Genomic DNA, 24,330 nt, shown 5'->3' with positions numbered 1-24,330 from the left:
CACTGGACGACCAGCCAGTTTCCACGTCGACCTCCGTCGAGTCGTCCACCCCTCTTGTCTAGTTGTCTTCCTCGCTGGTCACCTACAAATACGCGCCATCCAAACCGCCGTTCTCCCCCACGACACGACACACAGCTCCTCTCAGTCCTTCACCACCACACTCCAAGCTAGCTACCTGCCGGCGTCCGACGATGTGCCAGATCAAGCAGGAGCCGAGCTCCTGCGAGTCGGTGAGCTCCTCCGTCGCGTCGACCTCGACGCCGTCCCCAGCGGCCACGCCCAATAAGCGCCCCGCGGGGCGGACCAAGTTCCGGGAGACGCGGCACCCGGTGTTCCGCGGCGTGCGCCGGAGCGGCCGCGCGGGGGGCCGGTGCCGGTGGGTGTGCGAGGTCCGCGTGCCGGGCCGCCGCGGCTGCAGGCTCTGGCTCGGCACCTACGGCGCCGCGGAGGCCGCCGCGCGCGCGCACGATGCCGCCGCGAGACGCCTCAACGACGACGACGCATCCTCCGCCAAGAGCGACGACGTGACGGCCTCGCCGTTCGAGTTGGACGACGTGCTCAGCGACATGGGCGCGGGCCTGTACTACGCGAGCATGGCGCAGGGGCTGCTCATGGACCCGCCGGCGTCGGACGCGTCGTGCTGCGACGACGTCGACTGTGACGACGCTGCCGTGCCGCTCTGGGCGTACTGAAACCCAAGTCGAATCCTGCGCTTGTACATTTTGCTCTTTCCTTTTTTGGGTATCCGCGCTGGTGTTGTACGTTTTGCTACTTTAGGTAATGTGAATATTCCACGATCTGTTTTATCCGATCTGAACAGTAAAGCAGCAGCACTGTGATTCCTGAATCGACTCTCTGACCACTGTGATAGAACACAGTAGCATCCTACATCTGGATGGATTGCCAAGGTCCAACTTGGATAGCATTGAATTTGCAGGGTTTCGTTGCCGTAGTTTCAGCACTTATTTGGTATGAAACTCTTGCGGGATCGTTATACTCTGAACACGCTTGAGAATTTTTTGTGCGACAAATTATGAATAAATCTGAATAAGCTTACTTGTCCGTGGATGTTTGGTGGGTGTCACGAGACTTCGGTTTTGCTGCGTTTGTCGTACGGAGTTAATTCCGACTAGCTAGATTGTCTCTATGGAGATGAAGCGGCTTCGTCGATGTCCCAATCCGACCGGCCTTATTCGCTGAGTAAGACGAGTTATACGGCTTCGTCGACGTCCCGATCCGATTGGCCAGAGTTGCTGAGTAGTGTTGAGTTCAGCACGTATTGATACCTCAGTCCAACCCGCCGGTGTTATTTTAATATTTTATTTTTTTTGTCTGGTTATGACCTCCAGGTACATAACCTTGTACTTATCTATTTATCAATAGAAATGCACTCGTCAAGTGGTGTTCGTTCAAAAAAATATTTGTCCCGTGCTGGCCAGCTCATGTAACCACCAGCTCTGATCTTGACCCCTGCTCCAAATTGGATGTGATTCCTTTTAGGGAAGCAGTAAAATATCTCTGATTCGTTTGATCCTGGATGTCATAGGCAAGGTGAGAGCCGGTGACAACCTTATTCGAAATGGTGATTCTAAATAGGACCGGAGATGTTTAAGTAAGAAATGGCAACCACATAATCTTAAATCGGCATCTTAGTCCCTCAACTTTACTCTGAAGGTCAAATTGGTTCCTCAATTTTCAAATTGGCCAATCTAGTCCCTCAACTTTTATTTTTGGATCAAACTTGTCCTTATGGTGATGTGGCTCTTCCTACTAACATGAGACTGATGTGAAAAATCCTTTTTAACTCATTCTTCTCATACTCAATTTCCATTATTGTATTGTTGTAATAACTAATGATACGACATGATAGGTCTACGTTGGTTCTCCTAGCTTGTTGTGTCTCGTATTTATTAAAGTGCCCTTTCATACTTAGTGTAATCTTGATCATATAAGAACATCATGCACATGTTGATCAACTTTCCGTAGCACTGCTCAGCATGGGAATTATGAAGGAGAGGAAATAGCCAAGGGTAAAAAGGACTTTTCACGTTAGTCTCATGGTATTATGGAGCAACACATTAATATAAGGATGAATTTGACCTAAATATAATAGTTGAGGGACTAAATTGATCTTTTTAAAAGTTGAGGGATGAATTTGACCCTTGGAGTAAAGTTGAAAGACTAAGATGCCTATTTTTCCAAATAAATTCTATTTACAATGAACCATAAAGGTCCTAACTACATCTTCTGATATTCGAGAATGGGTCTCCAGTTCTCCGGTTTGCAGTGACACGAACAAAGTGGTATGGCTGCTACTGCGGCATAAACAACGCATTGTCCATTGTGGCAGCCTAACTCGTACAAGTGTACAACTTTGCCGTGGTCTCCTCTCCTAGAAAGTAGTAGGTACTATCTTGGATCGGCCAGCAGCAGCCTTCCCAAAAGAGGCAGAGAACAAAAAATGAAACAGCAGCCGCGCCCACGGGTGCCTCAGCATACCGGAAATAGCCGCCGGCGAATGGAATCAGGTGCGGCCGTGCTGGTACGGCCGGGATGGGGTATCCCGGCTAACCGTTCCGCTCATGTGCGCCTGCCTGTCAGCTCGCCGCAATCCAAATCCGTGTCACCAGATAAGCTAAACAAATGGCGGCACGGCACACCCGGGTCCTGGAAACCAGGGCAGCCCGGGACGGCGTTGGCTCTGTCTGGCCGACCGGCACTCCAAGCGGCTAAGCAACCCCGCCCGCGGCGACGGCGACGGCGACGCCCGCCTTCAGGTCTCCGCGCCGGAGACTCGGCCCAGCACCCGGTTTCCACTAGCACGGTGCCACACGAAGGTTCCCGCCTCCGCCAGCCGGAACATGTCAAACAGGCCACCAAGGACAAAGCAACAGGGAAAGAAAGAAGGCAACTTGTTCATCACAAGCTACGCTAGCGCACTCGTCGCCGCCGTCGTCGTCACCAGGCAAGCGCCGCGTCAGTTTCTGCCCGGCCTCCCCCCCCCCCCCCCCCCCCCCCCCCCCCAAAGGCCAAACCAAACCCGTGTTCCCATTCCACTAGAAATCAAGGACATCGTCGTCGGCTAGCACCCGGCGCCGGGGGAGTACCTATAAATACGGCACGCGCGCTCCCGTACCCGCGCAGCAACTTGCACCTCGCCGCCGAGACCAAGAAGCAAGCGGTCAGCGTGCCGCCATGGAGCACGTCAAGAGCGCCACCCAGGAGCCTCCTCCGGAGGAGGAGAGCGGCAGGGCGGGCGAGAGCCGGAGCCGGCCGTCCCCGCCGAAGCGCCCCGCGGGGCGGACCAAGTTCCAGGAGACGCGGCACCCGGTGTTCCGCGGGGTGCGGCGGCGCGGGCGCGCGGGGCGGTGGGTGTGCGAGGTGCGCGTGCCGGGCAGCCGCGGGGATCGCCTCTGGGTGGGCACGTTCGACACCGCTGAGGCCGCCGCGCGCGCGCACGACGCCGCCATGCTCGCGCTCTGCGGCGCCGACGCCAGCCTCAACTTCGCCGACTCCGCCTGGCTGCTCCACGTCCCGCGCGCCGTCAGCGCCGCCGCGGAGCTGCCGCCGCTGGCAGACGTCCAGCGCGCCGCCACCGAGGCCGTCGCGGGGTTCTTGCGGCGCCACGGCGGGGACGCGCCGGCGGTGGACGCCGCTCCGCAGCACAATGCCGCCTCGTCGTCCTCGACGCCGGCTGTTGAAGCGCCGCCGGCGGCTAGGTCGGCGCTGGACAACGGCAGCTTGCTCGAGCTGGACGTGTTCGGCGGCATGGACGCCGGATCCTACTACGCGAGCCTGGCGCAGGGGCTGCTCATCGACCCGCCGCCGACCGCCGCGGACTGCCCGGAGGACGACGAGGACTGCGACGCCGGAGAAGTGGAGCTGTGGAGCTAGCTATGGCTCCCACGAATCGAGGACCCCGAGTAGGAGTAGAACAGAGACGATCATCTGCTTCATTTTCATTTGTGCCCCGCAACAAATTAAATCGGGCAGGAATCAAACAATCTGATTTTTGCCCCGTCCTTTCGGGTTTTAGTGGAACTGGAAATAATGGCAGGAAATTTTGCTAAACGGTTGGTTGAACCTGAAAAAATGATGCACTAATGAATGAACTCTCTGACGATCCTACTAATATTTGAGGAGTGCCGAAAAGAAAAGAAGGAAAGAGACAACATTTTATCAACAAAATAAGAGTTTGTGCAAATACATTGGTACACATCAGTGGTTTTACTGACTCATACATTTCTACTAATGCGGTGGTAGTACTTCAGGAGAGCGAGAGAGGCACAACATTTTATCACCAATTCAAAGTTTTTGATTTGAGCACTACTGATCAGAAATTCAGAAGTCAAACTGATGCACGTGTCTACAAGAATGAGCTGGTACGATTATCTGACAGATGAACTACCTACAATCCTTAGAGCAGCTCCGGTGTAGGGATTTTGGGGTGTTCTCAAGCCTTAAAAAAAAAGATTCTGTATTGCTATAGGTTGGAGACGAGTGTGCTCCGAAGCACGACCTTAGCTTTACGTGCAACTTGATTTTGCACCCGGTGCTTCAAATAAAATTATATTATTTCTCTACTGGAAGAAAACGGTAGAGACAAGAAAAGTTAAGCAAGAATGAATATATTTTTCGAGGTAGGACTTGGCAGGCTTAGCTACACGCAGGAGAGTTTTGTTCTAGATAACGTCCAGATGACGTGTCCAACCTAGTACCTCATGATTTATATGCTGGTACTGCTCTTACTATACTTAGGAGTATATCCCCAAAGAAAGGGCCGAACATTTTATCCATTAAAGAAGAGTTTGGAACTTGATTTGGATAAATCAGTGCGTATCAACAAGTCAAATGGGATATACGTGTCTACTGTAGAATGAACTGCTGCAAGAACTACCACATGTAGGTAGCATGCATGTATCTCAAGTGACAGCGACCGTTGGTAAAGAGAAACGAGTAACGAGTGGCATCAACGGGTGAATCAAATCAATCCAATCAATGCAGCAACTAGCTAGTGTTTGGCAGTGTTTAGTTCCGTTGCAAAAAATTTTTGCAAATGAATCTTACTAATTTGAAGTACTAAATAAAGTTTATTTATAATTTTTTTTAAAGATGGGTTGTAAATCGCGAGACGAATCTAATGATACTAATTAATTCATAATTAGCGGATGGTTACTGTAGCATTACTGTTGCAAATCATGGATTAAGTATGCTCATTAGATTCGTCTCGCGATTTACAACCCATTCATGCAAAAAGTTTTATAAATAAACTTCATTTAGTATTTCATGCATGTGTCGAATATTCGATGTGATGTTTTTTTTTGTGTTTATGGTATTTACGGGGTCGGCCTATGCGTGCTCGTCTCCCCACTTGCCCGCGGAGGCCGGGAGCCGGCAAGTGGGAGCCCGTGGGGACGGCAGCGCTGGCGTCGCCGCGCGACGGCGGGGTTGGATTGGAGAGCGGCATCTTCGCCGGGAAGGAATGGGTGGCCGGGAAGGAAAAGGTGGCTTTTGTCCTGTGCACCGCCACCGCGAGGCCTCGGCGGCGCCGAACAGAGTGGCGGTGCCGGATCGGCCGGGTCTGAGAGTTGGGCGGCGGCGGCGTCGAATCGAACACGGCAAGCTTAAGCCCGAAGCCATGCCCATGCGCGGCGCCGGCCGCCCGGCCCGCATCTCAAATTGGAACACTCGCTCGCTCGCCCGTGTGGGCCCCTGAAAAAGCTCTTCCTTGTCGTCTTCCCGCTGCCCGTAGACCAAGCAGTCAACAACTCTGCTACTGGTAGCGCCTTTCTCGTGGGCCGGATTGTGTGGCGCTAAGAGCACAGTGGAGGGACGGGTGGGCTGCCCGGAGTTCAAGCTCATTTTTGCCCAGTTCGAGGTCTCCATTTGGGGGTGGGTCGTTACCCCCAGATCTGATGGGCCTCCAATTGAATCAATCATCCATTTCATTGGAATGATCTCCAAAACAGAGGTTCAAATTTCGCGCATCCATCGAGGCCATGTTTGTTTCTGTTTTTTTTTGGATCTCGCTTATCTGAGAAGCAAGATTCTGAGATAAACCAGCTGTCTGTTGTTTCGGCGATTTTCAAGTAAGCGGCGGTGTACAGAAGTAAAAAATAATCAAGCCGTTTGGGTACACTTTTAGCTTATTTTCATCTAGAATCCGCTTATGAGCGGAAACAAACAGACCCGCCATCGTCAGCACGAGAACACACACTGACACACACAAGAAACAAGCCAGCAGCGAAAGAAGCAACAAAGCCACGGTTATTCCAATCCAATCCAGCGCCACCGCCATGGCATCCTCGCCGCCGATCAGGGTTTTCTGCGCCATTCGCCCGAGGACCAAGCGCCGCCGACGGACGGCGCCGGCCACGGACTACCTTTTATTCATCGATCCCCGGAGCGCGAGCGGCAGCCGCGCTAGCTCTAGCTGCCTAGAGGTTGAACATGACCTTGATGGCGTCGCGGCCGCGCGCGCTGACCTCGAAGGCCTCCTCCACCTCCCGTTGCGAGAAGCCGAAGCGGTGGGTGATGAGCGGCTTCACGTCCACCTTGCCGGAGCGCAGGAACTCGATGCAGAGCGGCCACGTGTCCTTGTACCGGAAGATGCCCACCACGTCCACCTCCCGGATCGCCGCCGACGTCAGCGGCACCGTCATCTCGTTGTGCCCCATCCCCACCAGGCACACCCGCCCGCCGGGCCGCGTCGCCTCCAGCGCCGTCGCCAGCGTCTTGCTGAACCCGGCGCAGTCCAGGCTCACGTCGATCTCCGCGCCGCCCAGCGCCGCCTGGACGCGCGCCACCTCCTCCGCCGCGTCCTCGGGCCTCGCCGAGATCCGCACCGCCGCGTCCGCGCCCATGGACCTCGCCACGGCCAGGCGGTGCTCGTCCACGTCCACGATCGCCACGCGCGGCGCGCCGAAGGCCCGCGCGGCGAGCAGCGAGACGAGGCCGATGGGCCCGGCGCCCATGATGAGCACCGCCGTCTCCGGGCCGACCCCGGCGCGGCGGCACGCGTGCACGCCCACGCTGAGGGGCTCGCACATGGCGCCCTCCTCCAGGCTCACGCCGTCCGGGAGCTTGAAGCACAGGTCCGCCGGGTGCACGATCTGGTTGGCCAGCGAGCCGTGCATGGGCGGGGTGGCGAAGAACTTCATGTCGGCGCAGAGGTTGTAGCGCCCGCCCTTGCAGTGGCGGCAGCGCCAGCAGCTGATGCCGGGCTCCAGCGCCACGCGGTCGCCGGCGGCGAGGTGCGTCACGCCGGAGCCAACCTCCTCGATCACGCCCGCGCACTCGTGACCGATCACCATCGGCTCCTTCACCACGAAGTGGGCGATGCGCATCTCCTGCTGATAATTCTGTTCAGTTCGTTCAGCAAATTCTAGGTAGCAGTTGAGTGCTCTGACTGATATGGTCGACAACATCATGGATCGATGAGAAAGGCAAGGCATGAGGAGATAGGCGCACGCACCCTGAGGTAATGCACGTCGCTGCCGCAGATCCCCACTGCCTTCATCCGCACCCGGACATCATGCGGGCCTGAAAAATGCATGACCTCACTGTCAGTATATATGCCTACTCACTACTGCAATTTTGCGTTCTGACTGACGAACTCTATCCAAAACCATGCCCCTAGACAGTGTAATGATTCTGCAGACGAGACTGTATTTGACCTTAGATTTTGCTTACGTGTTTGGTTGGGAGAAGGAGTCCAACCCGGATGGGTCGGACCTCTTTTTGGAGTGTTTGGATGGAGGCATTAGGGGACGGAGCGGACCTAGAGAGGTATATTCGGTGGAGATACGGGTTGGCTCTGCCCCACGAAATTTGACGGACGAGTTGGCTCCGCTCCGCTGTGACGCGGCGTCTCTCTCCCGTCGCTGCCCCATCTCTCTCCCATCTCTCCTCTGCTGCCCCATGCCCCCACTCGCCCAGCGCCGCCCCCGGCCCGCTCGCCCAGCGCCGCCCCCGGTCCCCCGCGGCACGCGCGCCCGCCGTGGCCGTCGTGCACGGGCCCCGCCACGCCGTGCCGCGCCGCGCTCGCCGGCAGTGGATGGGCCCCGCCACGCCGTGCTCGCGCCTGCGGGCGAGGCCGAGCCTCTGCGCCGCCGGGGGAGGAGGGCGATGTCCGCCGCCGCCGCGCCGCCGGGGGAGGAGGGCGCCGCTGCCGGGGAGGGCTGAGGCCGCGCCCCCTCCACGACTAGGGCCAAGGCCGGCAGCGGCGGATCCGGCCCCGCCCCGCCGTGCTCCCTCCACGCCAAGGCTCGGGGCAACGCCGAGAAGGCCGCCAGCGGCGGATCCGCCCCCGCCCCGGCGCCCCTCCTCCACGCCGAGGCCCGCGGCCGCGCCGGAGGAGGCCGCCGGCGGCTCCAGGCCATGCCGCGGATGGGGCCGGCGGGCCGAGCGCGCGGCGGCCGGCGGCAGCTCGGCCCCGTGGCGGCGAGCTTCGCGGAGGGGCCTGCACACGGCCGGCGGCAGCTCGGCCCCGTGGCTCGCGCCTTCCTGGAGGAAGAAGAAAGGAGGAAATGGAGAGAGAGAGGAGAATGACACGTGGGACCCACTAACGGAGTGAATCTCACATCCATTTCATATCCCAATTCCTCCAACCAAACAAAAATTAGGGTTGGAGCCAATCCATTCCAACAAAGACAACCAAACATGAGGAGGATTGAAGTCATCCCTAAAATCTGAGTTGGAGTGGCTCCAACCCACCCAACCCGCAACCAAACACCAAGGCGGAACCAAATCCTAGTACATCATGCATAGTATTCCGCACGTGCAAGCAAGATGGGATGGGATAATGTAAAGGACTTGTCAGCTACTGAGATTTGTGCCCCGCAGGGGAGCGATGTGCACAAGAACGGGCCTACTTCCTCCATTCGGAAATCTAGGGCATCTTGAACTCAAATTTTGTCCAAATGTAGGGTATTTTAGGTGGAGAGTTAATCCAACCACTTAAGGCCTCGTTCGGTTGCTCCCCGGAACCGAACCAGATCAGGAATGGTTCCAAGATATATTTTAGATGATTCCATGCATGACATTTGAGACCTTATTCAATTATACATAGATTTATTCCATGTCGAAAAGAAGATCGGGATTTAATCCACATCTCTCGACTTATAGATTGATTCCCGATCTTCATTTATTGTATCTATCATCTACAATCCTGAATAAATCTATGTGTAATCAAATAAAGTCTCAAATAGCATGCATGGAATTACTCAAAATATGTGTTGGAACTATTCCTGATCTGGTTCGGTTCCTAGATAACTAAAGGAGGTCTAATTGTGCATCGTTTTCGAAAATAGAGGCCCAATACTTAATAATCTATCTTACAAATTACAGAGCAAACATGCAGCAATAACTATGAATCTGATTGCGTACCAAGGGGCGGAAGCTTGAAGGGCATGATCTTGAGGGTGTTCTTGGCGACCAGCCACGCCGCCATGTTCTCCTCCAACTCGCCCGCCGCCGGCCATGGCGTCGCTCCCCTGCCCTCCCTTCCCCATCCCACTCTCCTCTCCCCTTCCCCAAGTAGCGGATACAGGTGGGGGCTTGGGGGGCTGCAGCCCCTCCCACTCAGTGGTGGGCCCAAGATCTCAGAGCTGGGTATTCAAAATTTCATATGGTGTAAAAAAATTTACAGCCTAAAGTACATATTTATTGCACATAAATATAATTGAGTACCAACAACATCAATTGTTCATTACTTGAAATCGAACAAGTATTCAAGTTTCAGAAAAAAAAAATTCCTCACTGCATTGCTGCTAATTTTCGCAAAGTAATCTGTAATCACAAATTGCAATGACATATTTTCACCTAAATCACCTTGGTTCACTTCTTAGGCTGGCTTCTTGCTCTGCCTTGTGTGCGAGTGCACGTGCGCGGCAGCCCTGTGCAGCACGGCAACCCTGTCCCCCGCGGCCCTGCGCGGCTGTGCTTGCTCAGCGCGCACGGCAGGCGGCCGAAGTCTGGCCCTTGCGCGTGCTTGAGCCGCGAGCGCGACGCGGCCTGTGCGCGGGGGCGCAGGCGACGAGCGCCGAGCGGCCAGCGGGGGCGACGAGCCTGCCGCTCAGGAGCTGGGAGACCGCCGCCGCTAGGGTTGCCGCTAGGATAGGATTTGGGACTTGGGAGACCGATGGAAGGGAGGCTCGGTGGCTGGGCAAGGAGACAAGATAGCAGCCGAGCGGACTGGGTCTGTCGCGCATGAGGTGAGCCGTGGGCCGGAGGGGTCGTGGGCTTCGGTTGGGGCTTCGACGGTCGTGGCTATTTGTATATTTGAGCCCATTTATGTTTATTACACAATTTTTTTGTTTTTCTATATATATTTAGGGAAATACCTATATATACAATTTTTTTTGCTAAAAATAATGGGTATTCAGCTGAATACCTTTGCTACATGCTGGGCCCGCCCCTGCTCCCACTGGCTGCTGCAAGATCCATTGGAACAAGGGTAGCTGGAGGAAGGAGAAGAAGAAGAGAGAGGAGAGGAGGTGGGAGAAGATTTCAACCTCGTATGACTGCGAGCTGGATCCGCCTCTGCTCCTCGCTCACCTACTGCCAGGCACTGCGAGCGCTCAGAGCAGTGTGACGAATTTATAGCGGGGGAGTGACGCTGACGTCGATGCCGACGCGGACGGCATCTCTAGGCAGGCGGGCTGTAGCGGCACAAGAGTCCACCGCTGTTGGGGACGGGGCGGCGACAGCGAAGGGTGGCCTCACCTCGCCTCTCCCGCTCTCCGTCACGCTCTCCTACAGACAGAAGACATACTACAATCCTCGCTTGTTGGCATCCATTGGCTTTGGCTCTGGCTCTCGCCGCAGGCAAAATCTTGTGGATCCGTAGATGGACATGGAGCCGGCCGGTGATTAGAACAAACACATGTCGGTATAGATGGCCATTTGGCCCGATACCCATGGGGGCCCGAAGCCCGACCCATATTAGCCCGACCCGAGCACGGCACGGGCCCGAATATTATTGGGCTCGGGCCGGCACGGGCACGATAGCCGGGCCGTGCTTGGGCCTCAATCCTGGCCCATGGACACGTCCAAGCACGGCCCGAAAAAGACGGCCCGATCGGCCCGATCGGCCTGATGGGCGGCACGGCGGCCCAGGCACGGCCCACGGCCCGCTCGCCAGGCCAGGCCAGCAAAAGAGCCGTTGGAGGCGCTGGCGCGCTGCCGGCCCAGCCCAGCGGAGCGGCCGAGCGGGTATGTAAAGGGGCGCCGGCCTCCATTCGCTCGCCCCGCCTGCCCCGACCCCTCTCGGCCTCTCCGCTCCCCTCGCGGCCTCGCCTAACCCTAACCCTAGATCGAGCCTCTCCGCTCCCCTCCCATCTCCGTCTCGATCTGACCGTCTTCTCCAACTCCGGTCGCCGGCTCGCCGCCGTTGGCCATCCACTCTACCCTCTTCTCTTTGTTTTCCTGCCTACTTTTGCATCTTCACCGGTCGACTCGCTTTCTCAACTCAAATCCGTCCCCAAACCCGGTCCTCCCTCTATAAATCTCGTAGATCCGACCGTCCTCGATCTCGCCGGCATCCTTGGTGCTCCGGATCTGGTAAGTCCCTAAACCCTAACATGTTTTTTTCAGTTTTTTTGATTTCTTTCTTCTGTTCTGATCTTTTTGACCTCTCTGCGCAGTTGCTCGGCCGATGCAAAGCCGTTGGGGTACCTGAGGGGGCTGGATCTGGGGTCTTTGGACCCTAACCGGCAGCTCGGTTCCCTCGGTTTTGCCGGCCGACGCGAAGCCGTGAAGCGCCGAAGGCCTGGCATGCGGCCTGCCCTCCAGGCCATGGACGACGACGAGGGCCACACCATCAACGATGAGTTGCGGATGATGGGCCTGGAGGGGGACGACGAGGACGGTATGGAGGAGCTTTTTGGTCGGCGTGGTAATGTGGAAGTAATCATGCCCCCTCCCCCTCCCGTTGGTGTTGGTGGTGCCGGTGCGGGAGGAGGAATACTTGCATCAGAGATGTGCATGCCATATAATTAATTTGATTATTAAGTCTGGCTTGAAAAGGCTTAAACCTTACTTGGAAGCATTTAGGACTGCTATTTCATTTGTGAACTCTTCTAACCAGCGCATTGCTGCTTATAAGTCCTACTGTATTGCTGTGGGTGTGAGGCCAAGGAAATTTCAATTAGACATGGATGTGAGGTGGAACTCCACCTATCTCATGCTTAAGCATCTTGTTCCTCACAAGCAAACATTTGGTGTGTTCATCCAAACCCAGTACCCCAGAGCAGAAGGTACTCCTTGTCTCTTAACTGATGGACATTGGTATGTTGCTAAAAAAATTCTAGAGTTCCTTGAACTATTTTATGATTCTACTGTTGTCTTATCTGGTGTTTACTATCCCACTGCTCCACTTATATTGCATAATCTCATTGAAATTGCTGGACAACTTAAAAATTATGAAAATGACAGAATGCTTAGAGAGGTGGTAATTGCTATGAAATCTAAATACCTTAAGTACTGGAATGACATACCTCTGCTTTATTCCATTGCATTCATCATGGATCCTAGAGCTAAAATAAAAGGTTTTAGCAATGCTCTCAGGCTGCTCTCTAGTTTAACTGGTACTGACTATTCTACTTATTTTACCTCTAGGAGAGCTGCTCTGTCTGACATGTTTGGCAAGTATGAAAGCAAGTTTGGTTCTATTAGATTGGCAAGGCCTACACATAAACCTTCTACTGGTAAAAAAAAAAGCTCAATGGGGTACTGGTGGCTCTTTTACTGTTCCTCTTGGTAGAAGGACATCTGCAAGTGCTTTGCTGTAAGCAGCAAGCACTGGTGGTACATATGGTATTTCTTCTGAACTTACTGCCTACCTAGATAGTGACACTGTCAACCAGTTTGATGATGATTTCAACATCTTAACCTGGTGGCATGAGCACAAACAGTCTTATCCAGTACTTTCTATCTTAGCTAAGGATGTTTTAACTGTGCCTGTTTCTACCATCTCTTCAGAATCTACCTTTAGTCTAACTGGCAGGATCATAGAGGAGAGGAGGCGTCAGTTGAAGCCAGAGATGGTAGAAATGCTCACATGCATCAAAGATTGGGAGGCTGCAGATGAAAGAGCTCAGCACATGGTGGAGGATGGAGACCTGCAGGCAGTTTATGAAGATCAGTACCTTGATGAAACTCCAGCACAAGCTGCTGTGTAATAGGATAGTTTATTTGCACTGTATGACTATGAGGTTAACACTGGAACTTGAACTTAATGAGCAGGGTTGTACTCTTTTTTCCTATCTAGGGTTTTCTCACGAGGTGTGAGTTTTTACCTAGATAGGTTTTTATTGAGGCAGCCATTGCACAAAACAGCTCATCTTTGACATTTTGTTGATTTCTGTCATTTCTGGCATGCGGACGAGGTGTGATATTGTGTTGATTTCTGTCATTTTAGTGCCTAGCCTCGTGCCTGGTCACTTGGGCGGTACGAGCCCGGCGGGCGGCACGAGCCCGGCGGGCGGCACGGCACGGCCCGAAAGGATTTAGTGTCGTGCCTGGGTCTCAAGTCCGGCACGCTGGGCGGCACGGCACGGCACGAAATTCTTTTCGTGCCCAATCGTGCTGTGCCTAGTCGTGTCGTGACTATACGTGCCTGGGCCGGGTCGTGCCGTGCCGTGCCGCCCATTTGGGCGTCTATACATGCCGGTCACGATCCTGGAACGGCAGGATGAATATCTGTGGCGCCGCACACAAGGTGGTGGTAGGTGGGTGGCTGATCTGAGCAATGCGTACCCTGTCCAGTGTCCACATAACCACCCTGCGTGGCGTGTTGCGGCCACAGCTTTTTTATATCCCCCTCGCGTCCGGAAGCAAGACGGTGACCGGCGATAGCAGCCAGCCTGACGACAGACCAGACGCATCCTTAAGCTTTCTTTTTTTTTCTACTCTATCTAAAAGGTAAATAAAAATAAGATGCAATGGCTATTGCGGACGCCGAAATTTTGTTTTAGAAGAATAAAGCTCCTTTCATTTTTGTAAGACACATTACTTCTCCACGTCTTTCTTTCTTTCTTTCTTTCTTTCTTTCTTTCTTTCTTTCTTTGTTTGTGTGAGCCTGTGCGTAGGTCCGCCGCTGGAGAGTTTTATCATGAGAAAGGAATGGGCCGCAACTAATATGAACGGCTGGGCTGGGCTGCGACGCTTTGCGTTAGGCAAAGTTGGGGGATACATACTTATCATATGGTCCAACCAAGCGATAAAGCCCGCGGGCAAATATGGGGGCCACTCGCTCTCCAGCCAGGAGGTTGGGTTGGGCCGACGTTGATAGAATCAAATGAGATGAGAGGCCCAACCAAGCGATAAAGCCCGCGGGCAAATCTGGGGTCTCTCGTCCATTTGAATCCGATTGCGGGAGCCAAACTGATTCAATGCTGTTTGGATCGCACAGCACAGAGGACCAAACCAACGTCACCATTCACTGCTGATGCACTGTCGCAAAGCCTATAAATCTAGAAAATCTAAGAAACATTCAATTTTTTTTGGCGTCCTCAGGTTATACCGGATTGGATTGACATCCAAAATCCAATCGCACGAATCCGATTGAAGTCCATATTGTGGGAACCGTAGCCGGCGACCAGAGGGGGGTGAATTGGAGCCGATTAAAATTTCTTCGAAATTCGAATCGTCAGTCTATGTCCCAAAATCGCCCAAACCCTCAAGCGTTCTGACCAAAGTTTGGAGTAGCTATTGAAAAGCTAAACCAACACAAAAGGCCTCGAACGAGCGAGCGAAACCACGAAGCAAATCGGAAGCAAAACCGAAAAACTGCAGAACTGATCTGCCTGGACCGGTCTGACCGGTGCGCTGGACCGGTCTGACCGGTCGTGTCTGTTCAAAATCAGGCAGACCGGTCTGACCGGTCTCGCCAACCGGTCTGACCGGTAGCGTCCAGAAAACCCCGAAAATCTTTGATTCAAACGGTGAATCTCGACCAAACGACCATGAAAATCGATGAAACTTGGGGGATTGCTTCGCCCCTACCCCGTGAACATATCCCCAAAAGATCTCGGCCTAAAGATCAACGAATCTTGAGAATTGTGGGGGAGATCAAAAGGGATTGGGGTTTTCTCAAATACTCAAGAACTTCAATTCTGATGAGCTCGTGATTCCAGAAGATTCGGCACACAGCTAGAAGCACGGGAATCACTCCAAAAAGCTCTACGAAACGTCGCAATAAAGTGCATCAAAATCGAAACGAAAATCCATCACAAAACGCACAAGAGAGACAGAATTGGATTGATTCAAAAACCCAGAGGGCACAAGGAGGATGGGGCCTCCTTTCCCAATTACATCCAATACAAAGTCTTACAAATCCATGGACAAATCTACTCTAAAGAGAGGAACAGGGGGAGGAAGACACAGGGGTGGCAGCCTGGAGAGCATAGGTGTCCACGAGTAGATTACAAAAGCCGCACTTGACCTAACACAAGTGAAGGGGTATTTATACCCGCGGGACCGGTCAGACCGGTGCGCTGGACCGGTCAGACCGGTTGGTTAGACCGGTCAGACCGGTGCCAGGGACCGATCAGACCGGTTGGCCTGCAGCACCCCCTGTACATGATCTCATCCGACGGCCGAGGTTCTTTCTTCGAAACGAAGTCTTCTCCGCGATGCCGCCGTCTTGATGAAGATCCAGTCCGCGGTTTTGGAGGGTCCGCGAAACCCGGGTAGATTGCCGGTTTTGAGAAAACCGCCAAAACCTCACGCGCGGGAAGATTCCCGCCTCCACGCCGTGGCCCTAGACGCCGTTCCCGCCTCGGCCTTCTGACGGCCCTAGACGCCGCCCGACGCCCGTCACCTCCTCGCCCGCAGCGAGGCCCTAGACGCCGTCGACGCCCGTCGCCTCCATCAGTCCCGAGACCGACGCCCGTGCCTCCACGACTCGGCGTCTTCAACCGACGTCCGCCTCCTTGGTTTTGTGGCGCAAACCAAGAAACCCGCCTTCCGTCGCCACTTGCGCCCTTGATCCAGGAGTGGACGCCACAGCTGCCGCCCGGTCCGAGCTCCGGTCCCGGCTGTCCTTCACTGTCGTCCACCGTACGGTCCATCGGCCACAGCACCTCCACGACAGCTCCCCGTCGACACTCGACGCCCGTGTACCTGCAATCCAAAGACCAAGCGCACGATCACACCGCACGATTGACAATTCACTCATCACAAGCAGGATAGAGTACTCAACATTCCTCACATGTAAAATAGGCATCCAATCAAATCATAACAATTGGTCTCTGAAATCCAATCCAGTCCAATCCTACTCCACTTAATCCAAATCCAACCAATACAATCCTAACAAGTGGGAGGCAGCACATTATCTGGACATCTTCCTCGACAACGGCAAGCTCGCCGGTAAGGAGCTGTGCGACCTCCTCGTGTTCAGAGTGCATACCTGAACGGTGATGTAGAGGTGTTTCAAACCGAGTAGTCCGAGGTGGAGGAGGAGAGGTCGAGGTGGTGGAGTTGCCGGCAAGGAAGCAGAGGCGGCGACGCGAGGTGCGGGTGGCGCCTCGTTGAGGATCAGGAGGTGGAGCTCGAGGTCGAGCTTGATACAGGATCAGGAGGCGGTGGCTCAGACGAGGAGCATTAGGTGGAGTGCGAAGGCGGTATGGGGACAGCGTGGGGCTGGAGGTGCTCTGCAGCGGGGGCACTCTGTTCGTTTGGCTGTGGCTAGTGGCTGGTGCTGATTTGTTACGAGAGAAAAGTACTGTTGACTGGTTGGTGGCTGGCGCTTATTTGGTGTGTGAGAGAAACACTGCTTGACTGATAAGGTTTGGATTATCCCCTAATTTTTTATCCAATAGAATCCAATTCTATTTCTTGGTAGCAAATGCATCTTCATATCCAACTAGATCCGAATCCAGTTGAGTCCAAGTGCTAAAATCCAATTAGAATTGAATTTAGCCTAATCTATTCTCAGGATTTACCTCAGGTAAAATAATATTGGCGTGGTCTTTAATTCTAGCAAGCTAACTTGTGGTCTTTAATTCTAGCAAGCTAACTTGTATTATCCACTTGGCGTAGCTGTACCAGCAAGCGACAAATGGCAAATTGGCAATGATGCCTAATGGTTCTTAGTCAGCGTGCGTGCGTGACCCAACGTGGACGTCGATCATTGGCATTACACAATTGATTTGTATTTTGCTCATGCGTCCATATCAGGAGCAACTAATAGCTAGTACTGGCATCGTGTCCGACCCGCTTCCAAAGGGCCGGAAAGCATGATCCATGACGACACATTGAGTCATTGACACCATCGTAAGCTGTTAAAAAAAACAAAATAAAAGCCATGATAATCCAGCATCAAAACAGTGAGAAGAATGTCCTTGTGCCCGGCCTGCCCATAAATGTACCGTACACATGTCCTGGAGGAGTGCCGCGTTTAACACGATGGTAGTACTGTACCTGCACCAGCAGGGCACCCTGCGATGTTTCAAATAACACATGAAATACGAAGTACTGTATGGATAGAGACTGATGTTTTCATAGGAGCTGTTTACAAGGCTCTCTTAAAAACAGTGGCGGAGGCATGATTGAGCGGTTGAGCCCCACGCTTCTTAATGTAAGGATCACTGGGGTGTCCGACCCTAAAGGAGGAGATGATGAATAGGGTCGCTAATCGCTTTCTATCTTATGGCTCAATCTATTTGCACGAGATAAACCTAACACGTCCTATAAATACTAGTTATGACTAACATTTATCTATGCTACTCTCTACTTACCCCTAAAAGACTTGCAACCTATAGCCAATCCTAATCAAACTAACTAGGAAAGTAAAGGCACGCAAGATAGAGTAAATGCGGAAACATAATACGGCAAGTAAAGAGATAAGTGAGAGAATATGCAAACTCCCGTGAAGACACCAAGACACGATTTAACGTGGTTCAGTTAGGACACCAAGTCTCTCCCTACGTCCACGGCCACTTGTCCAACAAGAACAAGTGTGATGTCGAGTCTCTTCGCTTGATCACCGTCTTGCGTTCGCCACCAAGACTTCCGGCAAGCAAAGGTTAAGTGACGCCAAGTCACCAAGACAAGGCCACCACCACCGTCTCTCTCAAAGCGTCACCAACAACATCGTCTTCACTATTGGAGCTTATCACCAAGAGGGGTCTACTTCCCCGCACAAAGTGTCGTTGCCTCTCCACACCAAGTCGGAGGGTCACACGACGATTACAATGATTGCTTGCCGCAGCAAGGCTTCTCTCAAGAGAGCTCTCGCAAGAACTAATCCCTATTACAAGCACTAAGCACTCTCACAAGTGTGTTTAAGCCTATATGATGTACAATAATGTTCTATGGTGGTTGGAGGTGTTCTTCAAGTGTAGTAAGCTTCAACAACTCCAGCACACTCCAAATGAGGCGTGAGGTGGGATATATATAGTCCAACCCCTCAAACTAGTTGTTGGAGGAAAACTGACAGAAAATGCTCGTAACACCGGTTAATCCGACGCTCCTCCAATAGCCATCGTCAGTTCAACCAGTGAATGTAATGTGCCCACTTGAGAAACTAGCCGTTAGTTGTACGGGCAATTAACCGACATATCGTCGGTTTAACCGGTGAATGTAACTGTCCCATGATTCCTGAAAAAACTAACTCTCTGGACAATTACACCGACGTTCACTTTGCCTTCATCGCCGGTTTAACCGGTGCCTGTAAAACTTCTGCTGCTTCTTCGGCCTCCAAGTCCATTACACCGGTGAGTGTAAAACAACCAACGCCGGTTAATCCGGTGCCAAACCCTAGCACGCATCTTTTGTGTTAATCACTTGAACCTAAAAGTCTGCGAATGGTCATCTTAACAATCATATTAGTCCAAGTGTTGTGTGTGTCATCAATCGCCAAAACATTATATTGAAATATGGTATGAGAGACCATTTTCGCTACATCGTCCTCTAGCCTTCCTTTTCATCCTTCTTCTTTCTCAAATTTGTAGGGGAGACTTTGTAGGCTTGAGCCTCTTCAGACCCACTGTTGTCTCCGTCCCTGCTCGAAACAGCTTTAGCAGTGAAGCTGAAGTTGGTGAAATAGAAAAAATAGGTTTACCTAGCTTTTTTTTTCATTTTTACCCGGCCTACAAAATAGCTTCGCTACATTGATTAGTTTTGTACAAATAGGTGAACCCGAAGCCGTAATAAACTCTCCCAGACGACCGTATGTAACCCTTCTGCGTCTCTCACCGTAGGCATAGACCCAGAAGCCACCGTTTGACAGTTGGCTCGCCGGATCCCACCTCACGGCCACAGAGAGACAAACCGTTGGCACGCCGGCCCCACGCGCAGCCAAACGCAGCCGTTTAATCGTTGACTTACCCTGGTGTGGACGGTGGCGAGCTTACTACGGCGCAGGGTGAACCCTTCACCACGCCGGCGCCGACATACTTACCGTGGCATCCTTTTACCGTCAGCGGCTGACCGGTCGGCCGATCGCCACGTACGGTAAACATGCATGGAGCGGTGAGAACGAACTAGGAGTCGAGGACCCGGCCGGGGCGACCTGGCGGCGGCGCTGCGGTCTCGGCGCCACAGAGCATCGAGAAACCGCGTGGGGATATTTTGTTCTGGCGCGGCGGCGGCGGCCGGCGGCGTCTGGGCTCTCCACTCTCCACTCTCCTCGGCGTCCCGATCGTTGAACCGGTCGCGGGGGCTGCGGGGCGTGCGGTCCACTTCGGAGTGGGATGGGATCGCCCCACCACCTTGCCTCCTCCCTCGCCGATCGCCGTGGCAGTTGCCCTCGGCCCCCGATCAATCATGCTGCTTTTTTTTTTGCCCCCCCCCCCCCCCTCCTCTCTCTTTCTTCCTTTTCTTTTTTTTTGAGCAAACTTTTTCTTCCTTTTCTTTCAGCATTTTAATCAGGGAGTCCTTTTTCTCCTGCTGGCGACTACTCCTAGTAGAGATTGTTTGCAGGGCTAGCAGGTTAATCAGGGAGGTCTCCTCCTTCTCCCTGCCTCTTTTTTTTTTTTGAAAACTTCTCTCCCTGCCTCTTCCTTGTTGTAACATCTCCGATATTTTCTTCCTGTGCGTGTTGTCATGGCCAAGTTGGCCACTACACCGCCTGTGCGCCACGCGTGGGACGCGCGTCTCGTGCTGCTGTTGCCTCCCCACTTGGTTCCCTCTCGAAGCTGCCAGACCGTTCCCGAGTTCAAATCGTCCACAGCGTCGTGTTCTTCTCGCTCACTCCCTCGCCTCTCTCTCGCACGCGCGCCGCCTGCCACACTCCTGCGCGCACCTTGTGCCGTCGCCCGCTGTGGTTACCGCGGCCACGAGCCGAGCTCGCCGTGTGCCGCTCCGTCCCGCTCGCCACTCGCTCGCACGCCGCGGGCCGTGCCCGCGCGGCACTGAGCTGCGCCGCCGCACGCCATGGCCGCCGCTCGCCCCTCAACGCCGAACCGCCGCTCGAGCCCGCACCGACCCCCAACAACCCCCAAACCCACTTGCTCTCGGCCCTCTGAAGCTCCTCACCCCGACCCCGTCGATCCCGCTCGTCCGAGCTCGCCGGAGCGCCGCCCGCACCGCCGCCGAGCTGCTGCTCACGCTGCGCCCCCACCTCCGGCCGTTCCCGACCCCAACCGAGCACACCCCCGGGTAGTCCTCGCTTCCCTCATGCTCCTCCACCCCTCCATCGCCGCCGGCAAGCCACCCCATCGCCGGAATCGGCGTTTTCCCAAGCGCCCCTGCTCTGTTTCGCGTCAAGGACCTCAGGCTAAAATTCAAACAAGTGCAGGGGGTTTTCTGCAATGTCATAGACTCATAGGAATAGTGTTTCAGGGACTAAATCGCTTGAAACTTTGAAAATCCATAGAAAATAGTAGAAAAATCGTAAAATAGTAATTTAAGATGTTTTGGAATCCTTGTGAGTAGATCTATGCAGTGGAATCATAATATGATGGGTGTTAGTTGAAAATATTTACTGTAAAAATAGATTTATGTTTGTTAAGGTTTTAATGCTAGTGTTACTTGTCTTTTTCATAACTGCAGTTATAGTACTCTAAATGATATGAAATTTTTATGGTAGGCTATTTTTGTGATGTGTACACTGTGGTAAAAATTTCAAGTTCATTGAAGGCAGTATGACCGAGTTTTTGATTTAACTTGTTGAATGCTAAGTAAATAGTTTATAAATAATAGAAATGTGTAAAAATGGAAAATGTGATTCCACTGCCCTTGTATGATGCTATTTTGGTCTAAAAAAATATAATATGGCCATGTGTTTACAGAAAATATGAAGTTTTACATTTAACTTGCTCTCACACGTTTAAGTGCAATAAAGATTTGTTTGTTTTATAATCAATAAAATATAAAACCTGAGCATGTGAAATTTATGCAGTAGACTATTAGGAGTATTGGTGATCTACTGTGATTTTGGTAGGATTTATTGTGCACTTTGCATGTATGATCATATATATATGCCTATATGTCTTATTATCTAAATAAATTCAGAAAGGCTTTAGATAAATTAATTTGGGGTTGTATGCTATGTTTTCTGGTGCTCATAAATCATGTACGACATGTTAGATGTTGATCATGCAACTCTTGTTTAATCTTGATATTATTTGCATGTTTGCTAAAGTTAACTCATGACCTTCATGCTTATGGATGCTCAGTCGTGACTTTGTGTCTGTCTTGCTTGCTCTTTTTGATGTATTGTCTATTGTACCTCTGTGCATTCATACATATGCATTATTGCACCTCATTTAGGTACGATAGATGAACCATATGAAGGACGTGCTACTGGAGCCGAACCCGAAGACGATGTTGGTGAACATATCCCGAAGACGGATGGATGGAACCCAATGTGCATGACCAAAGGAAGATGCTCGCCAAGCGAGTATCATCTAACTAACACTGACCTAGTGTTATTCCCAAGCAAGCCCCGGTGCACATCCGTTTATTTCAAACTATGACACCTATATTATGTTTCTATTACTTGTGCATTAGGTTCAGGAATTATTTGAAACCCTAGTTGCATGATCCCTAGGTCTCCTCGAGTTATACTAGTATATAGAGGACGATAGAAATGCTATGCTTAATAGAACTTGGTAGAAGACGAGTGATTTCGGGTCACTCGCGAGATATAGGTTATCTCGTTATTTTGAGTATATGGAATATTGGAATAGGTTGGATAAGGAAAAGAAAATGGAGACCGGGCGGGGAAAGGTTAGCCCCGCCTGTGTCGGTTAAGGACCGTTCGTTGCCTGGCCCTGTGATCGAGTTTGAATTGTACTAACCGCATGCCGGGAGTAGGAGGTAGTCGAAACCGGTAATCCGAGTACTGCCTTGTTTCGAAAGTACAGAACTTCATCACCACCCCTTAGGGCGAGTCGGGTAGTCGCGGAGAATTGGGATGCATATGTTTACTTTTGGTGGTCTCTCGTTGAGCCCGGCTGACTATATGTAGGTGGGGCGGTTCTGTAGTTCGAGGCGGGGAGGGGAATGGTTGGCATGTATAGTCCGACGGGGCAAATACGTGCCGTGTTGGTTAGGTCCACCTTGCAATGTTAAATCGGATCGATCCGCCGTACGTCGCATCTCGGATATGAGCACCTTGATCACAGCACCACATCGTAGTGATGCTATATGGAATTTAAATGATGGTTAGGAATTAATTATCTTGTTTTAATATTTCAATGTTAGCTATGGTTGCTTAGAAGGTGCAAATACTAGTTGATGGTTTAAACATATGGGAACTTGGAGCTAAAATATTGAAATTAAGGATCTACTTTTAGAAGCTTTTTATGCAAAATAACCACCAGCCAAATGCCTTGCATGTCTAGATTTGTGGGCTAAGTTATACCCACTGGTCGGGTAAATCTTGCTGAGTATTAGTATACTCAGGGTTTGTTGTTTACCCTGTTTCAGGTATAGAAGCTAACCAGGATTCGCATCAGTGGGCTCGATGTGACGTCCTCACGTGTTCATAGTTATCATTTCGTTTTATTGGTTCTCAATCAAATTTCTTCCTCTCAGGTCATATTCTCATCCGCTGCTGTCATTTAATTTATGTAAATTCTAAATTTAAAGTGATTGTGTAAATATATATGTTATTATCTATTTTTGTGAAATTATATTATGCTGGTACCGTCTGTGCTCGCCGTCGCGCGAGACTTCTGGTGTGTTTCGATCGGCCTGTGGGTTGGAAACAGGCTGTCAGGTTACACTTAATTAAGCTAATGCGCCTGATGCGTTCAAATGATGGCCATTATGCTTAATTAAGCCGTTTAACTTGGCGGTTCTGTCACAGCTGGTATCAGAGCTGAAATGCACCAGGGAGTGTACTAACATGATTATTTTTAGTGTTTTCAAAATTAAAAATGAGTTTTAGAAAATACGCTTCTTTGCGCTTAAGGGATTAAGGAAGATTAGTACGTAAGCCCTATATAGTGTAAGTTAAATCAGGTGGCTCTATATAATATCAGCTAATTTCCAGCACATTACATTTATGTCAAAACTTACTTTCTTGCACAACCTTTATTTAATATTGTATCGACGCATCTACGCTGAGGAAAGCAAGGTGAGCATTCTTGGTAGTCCTTAGAATAGCCCACGTGTTTCATACGTGCGCGAGTCCCGTATGATGAGCATACGAGGAGGTGATAAGGCTCCATTCAAATGAGCCTGTCGCTATCTGCCGCCTGATATGGAGTGCGGACTTCCCACCGTGTGATTGTAATCACGGCCATCTCGTAAGGCAATGTTACGAGATGTAAATCTGTCATGCGATTGGCCATGACCGTGTACCTTGGGACACGTTTACCCTTGGGTGTCCCGTAAGGCGATTTGTACGGGAAGTGAATACGTTGCCTCGGTAACGTATGCAGCGCTGTCCATGCAGCGTTGAACGCATGGGCGCCATCTCTATAGTGGATGGTGATGTATGTGTGAATATGTGGGCAACTGCATATGCGTTACCCATGTGGCGTAGGACACATGGGGGCCGTTCGTGTGTGCTGGCACGAAGGGTCCAGTCGTGGATATATATATATATATATATATATATATATATATATATATATATATATATATATGTATATGTATATCATGTGATTTTCTGCAGGTACACTAACAAATGATTGCGTGAGTTAGGTCGAGTACAAAACGACTAGATATATAATAGGGAGAGTACGTATGTATGCCACCGAGTATTCACATATATTGCCATATAATTATGTTGGCAAATTTTGGAGAGGACGAAATTAGACGAGCCTGCATCATCATATCATTATGTGTGGAATTTTGGTTGGTTTTTCTGGTGCATCCAATACTCACTCGTTCACTAAGAGCATACATCGCTGTTTGAAATTTTGCGCTACA

General features: G+C 51.8%; 2 protein-coding genes, 1 long non-coding RNA gene and 1 pseudogene across 3 annotated transcripts; 3 read left to right on the top strand and 1 right to left on the bottom strand.

Moving 5' to 3' along the window:
• The first annotated feature begins 138 nt into the window (after positions 1-138).
• LOC120680225 (dehydration-responsive element-binding protein 1A-like) lies at positions 139-806 on the top strand. Its single transcript, XM_039961834.1, has one exon. It carries the CDS (start codon positions 192-194, stop codon positions 690-692), a length of 501 nt encoding a protein of 166 aa, XP_039817768.1. The 5' UTR covers positions 139-191; the 3' UTR covers positions 693-806.
• Positions 807-3,110: 2,304 nt separating this feature from the next.
• LOC120679160 (dehydration-responsive element-binding protein 1J-like) lies at positions 3,111-4,131 on the top strand. The gene has a single exon (XM_039960670.1). It carries the CDS (start codon positions 3,196-3,198, stop codon positions 3,892-3,894), a length of 699 nt encoding a protein of 232 aa, XP_039816604.1. The 5' UTR covers positions 3,111-3,195; the 3' UTR covers positions 3,895-4,131.
• A 1,974-nt stretch (positions 4,132-6,105) lies between these two features.
• On the bottom strand, positions 6,106-10,554 carry LOC120679988 (annotated as a pseudogene).
• A 434-nt stretch (positions 10,555-10,988) lies between these two features.
• On the top strand, positions 10,989-13,355 carry LOC120679990. The gene is made up of 2 exons (XR_005677423.1): positions 10,989-11,562; positions 11,646-13,355. It is a non-coding gene; the product is annotated as an uncharacterized LOC120679990 (long non-coding RNA).
• The last annotated feature ends 10,975 nt before the right edge of the window (positions 13,356-24,330 follow it).

Source organism: Panicum virgatum, chromosome 6N (genome assembly GCF_016808335.1).
Source record: "Panicum virgatum strain AP13 chromosome 6N, P.virgatum_v5, whole genome shotgun sequence".
Lineage (NCBI taxonomy): Eukaryota > Viridiplantae > Streptophyta > Magnoliopsida > Poales > Poaceae > Panicum > Panicum virgatum.
This window is presented reverse-complemented; position numbering and strand designations above follow the sequence as displayed.

Excerpts from the sequence above, each read along its gene's own strand:
- LOC120679160 (XM_039960670.1), top strand. The coding sequence starts at position 3,196 with ATGGAGCACGTCAAGAGCGCCACCCAGGAGCCTCCTCCGGAGGAGGAG.
- LOC120680225 (XM_039961834.1), top strand. The coding sequence starts at position 192 with ATGTGCCAGATCAAGCAGGAGCCGAGCTCCTGCGAGTCGGTGAGCTCC.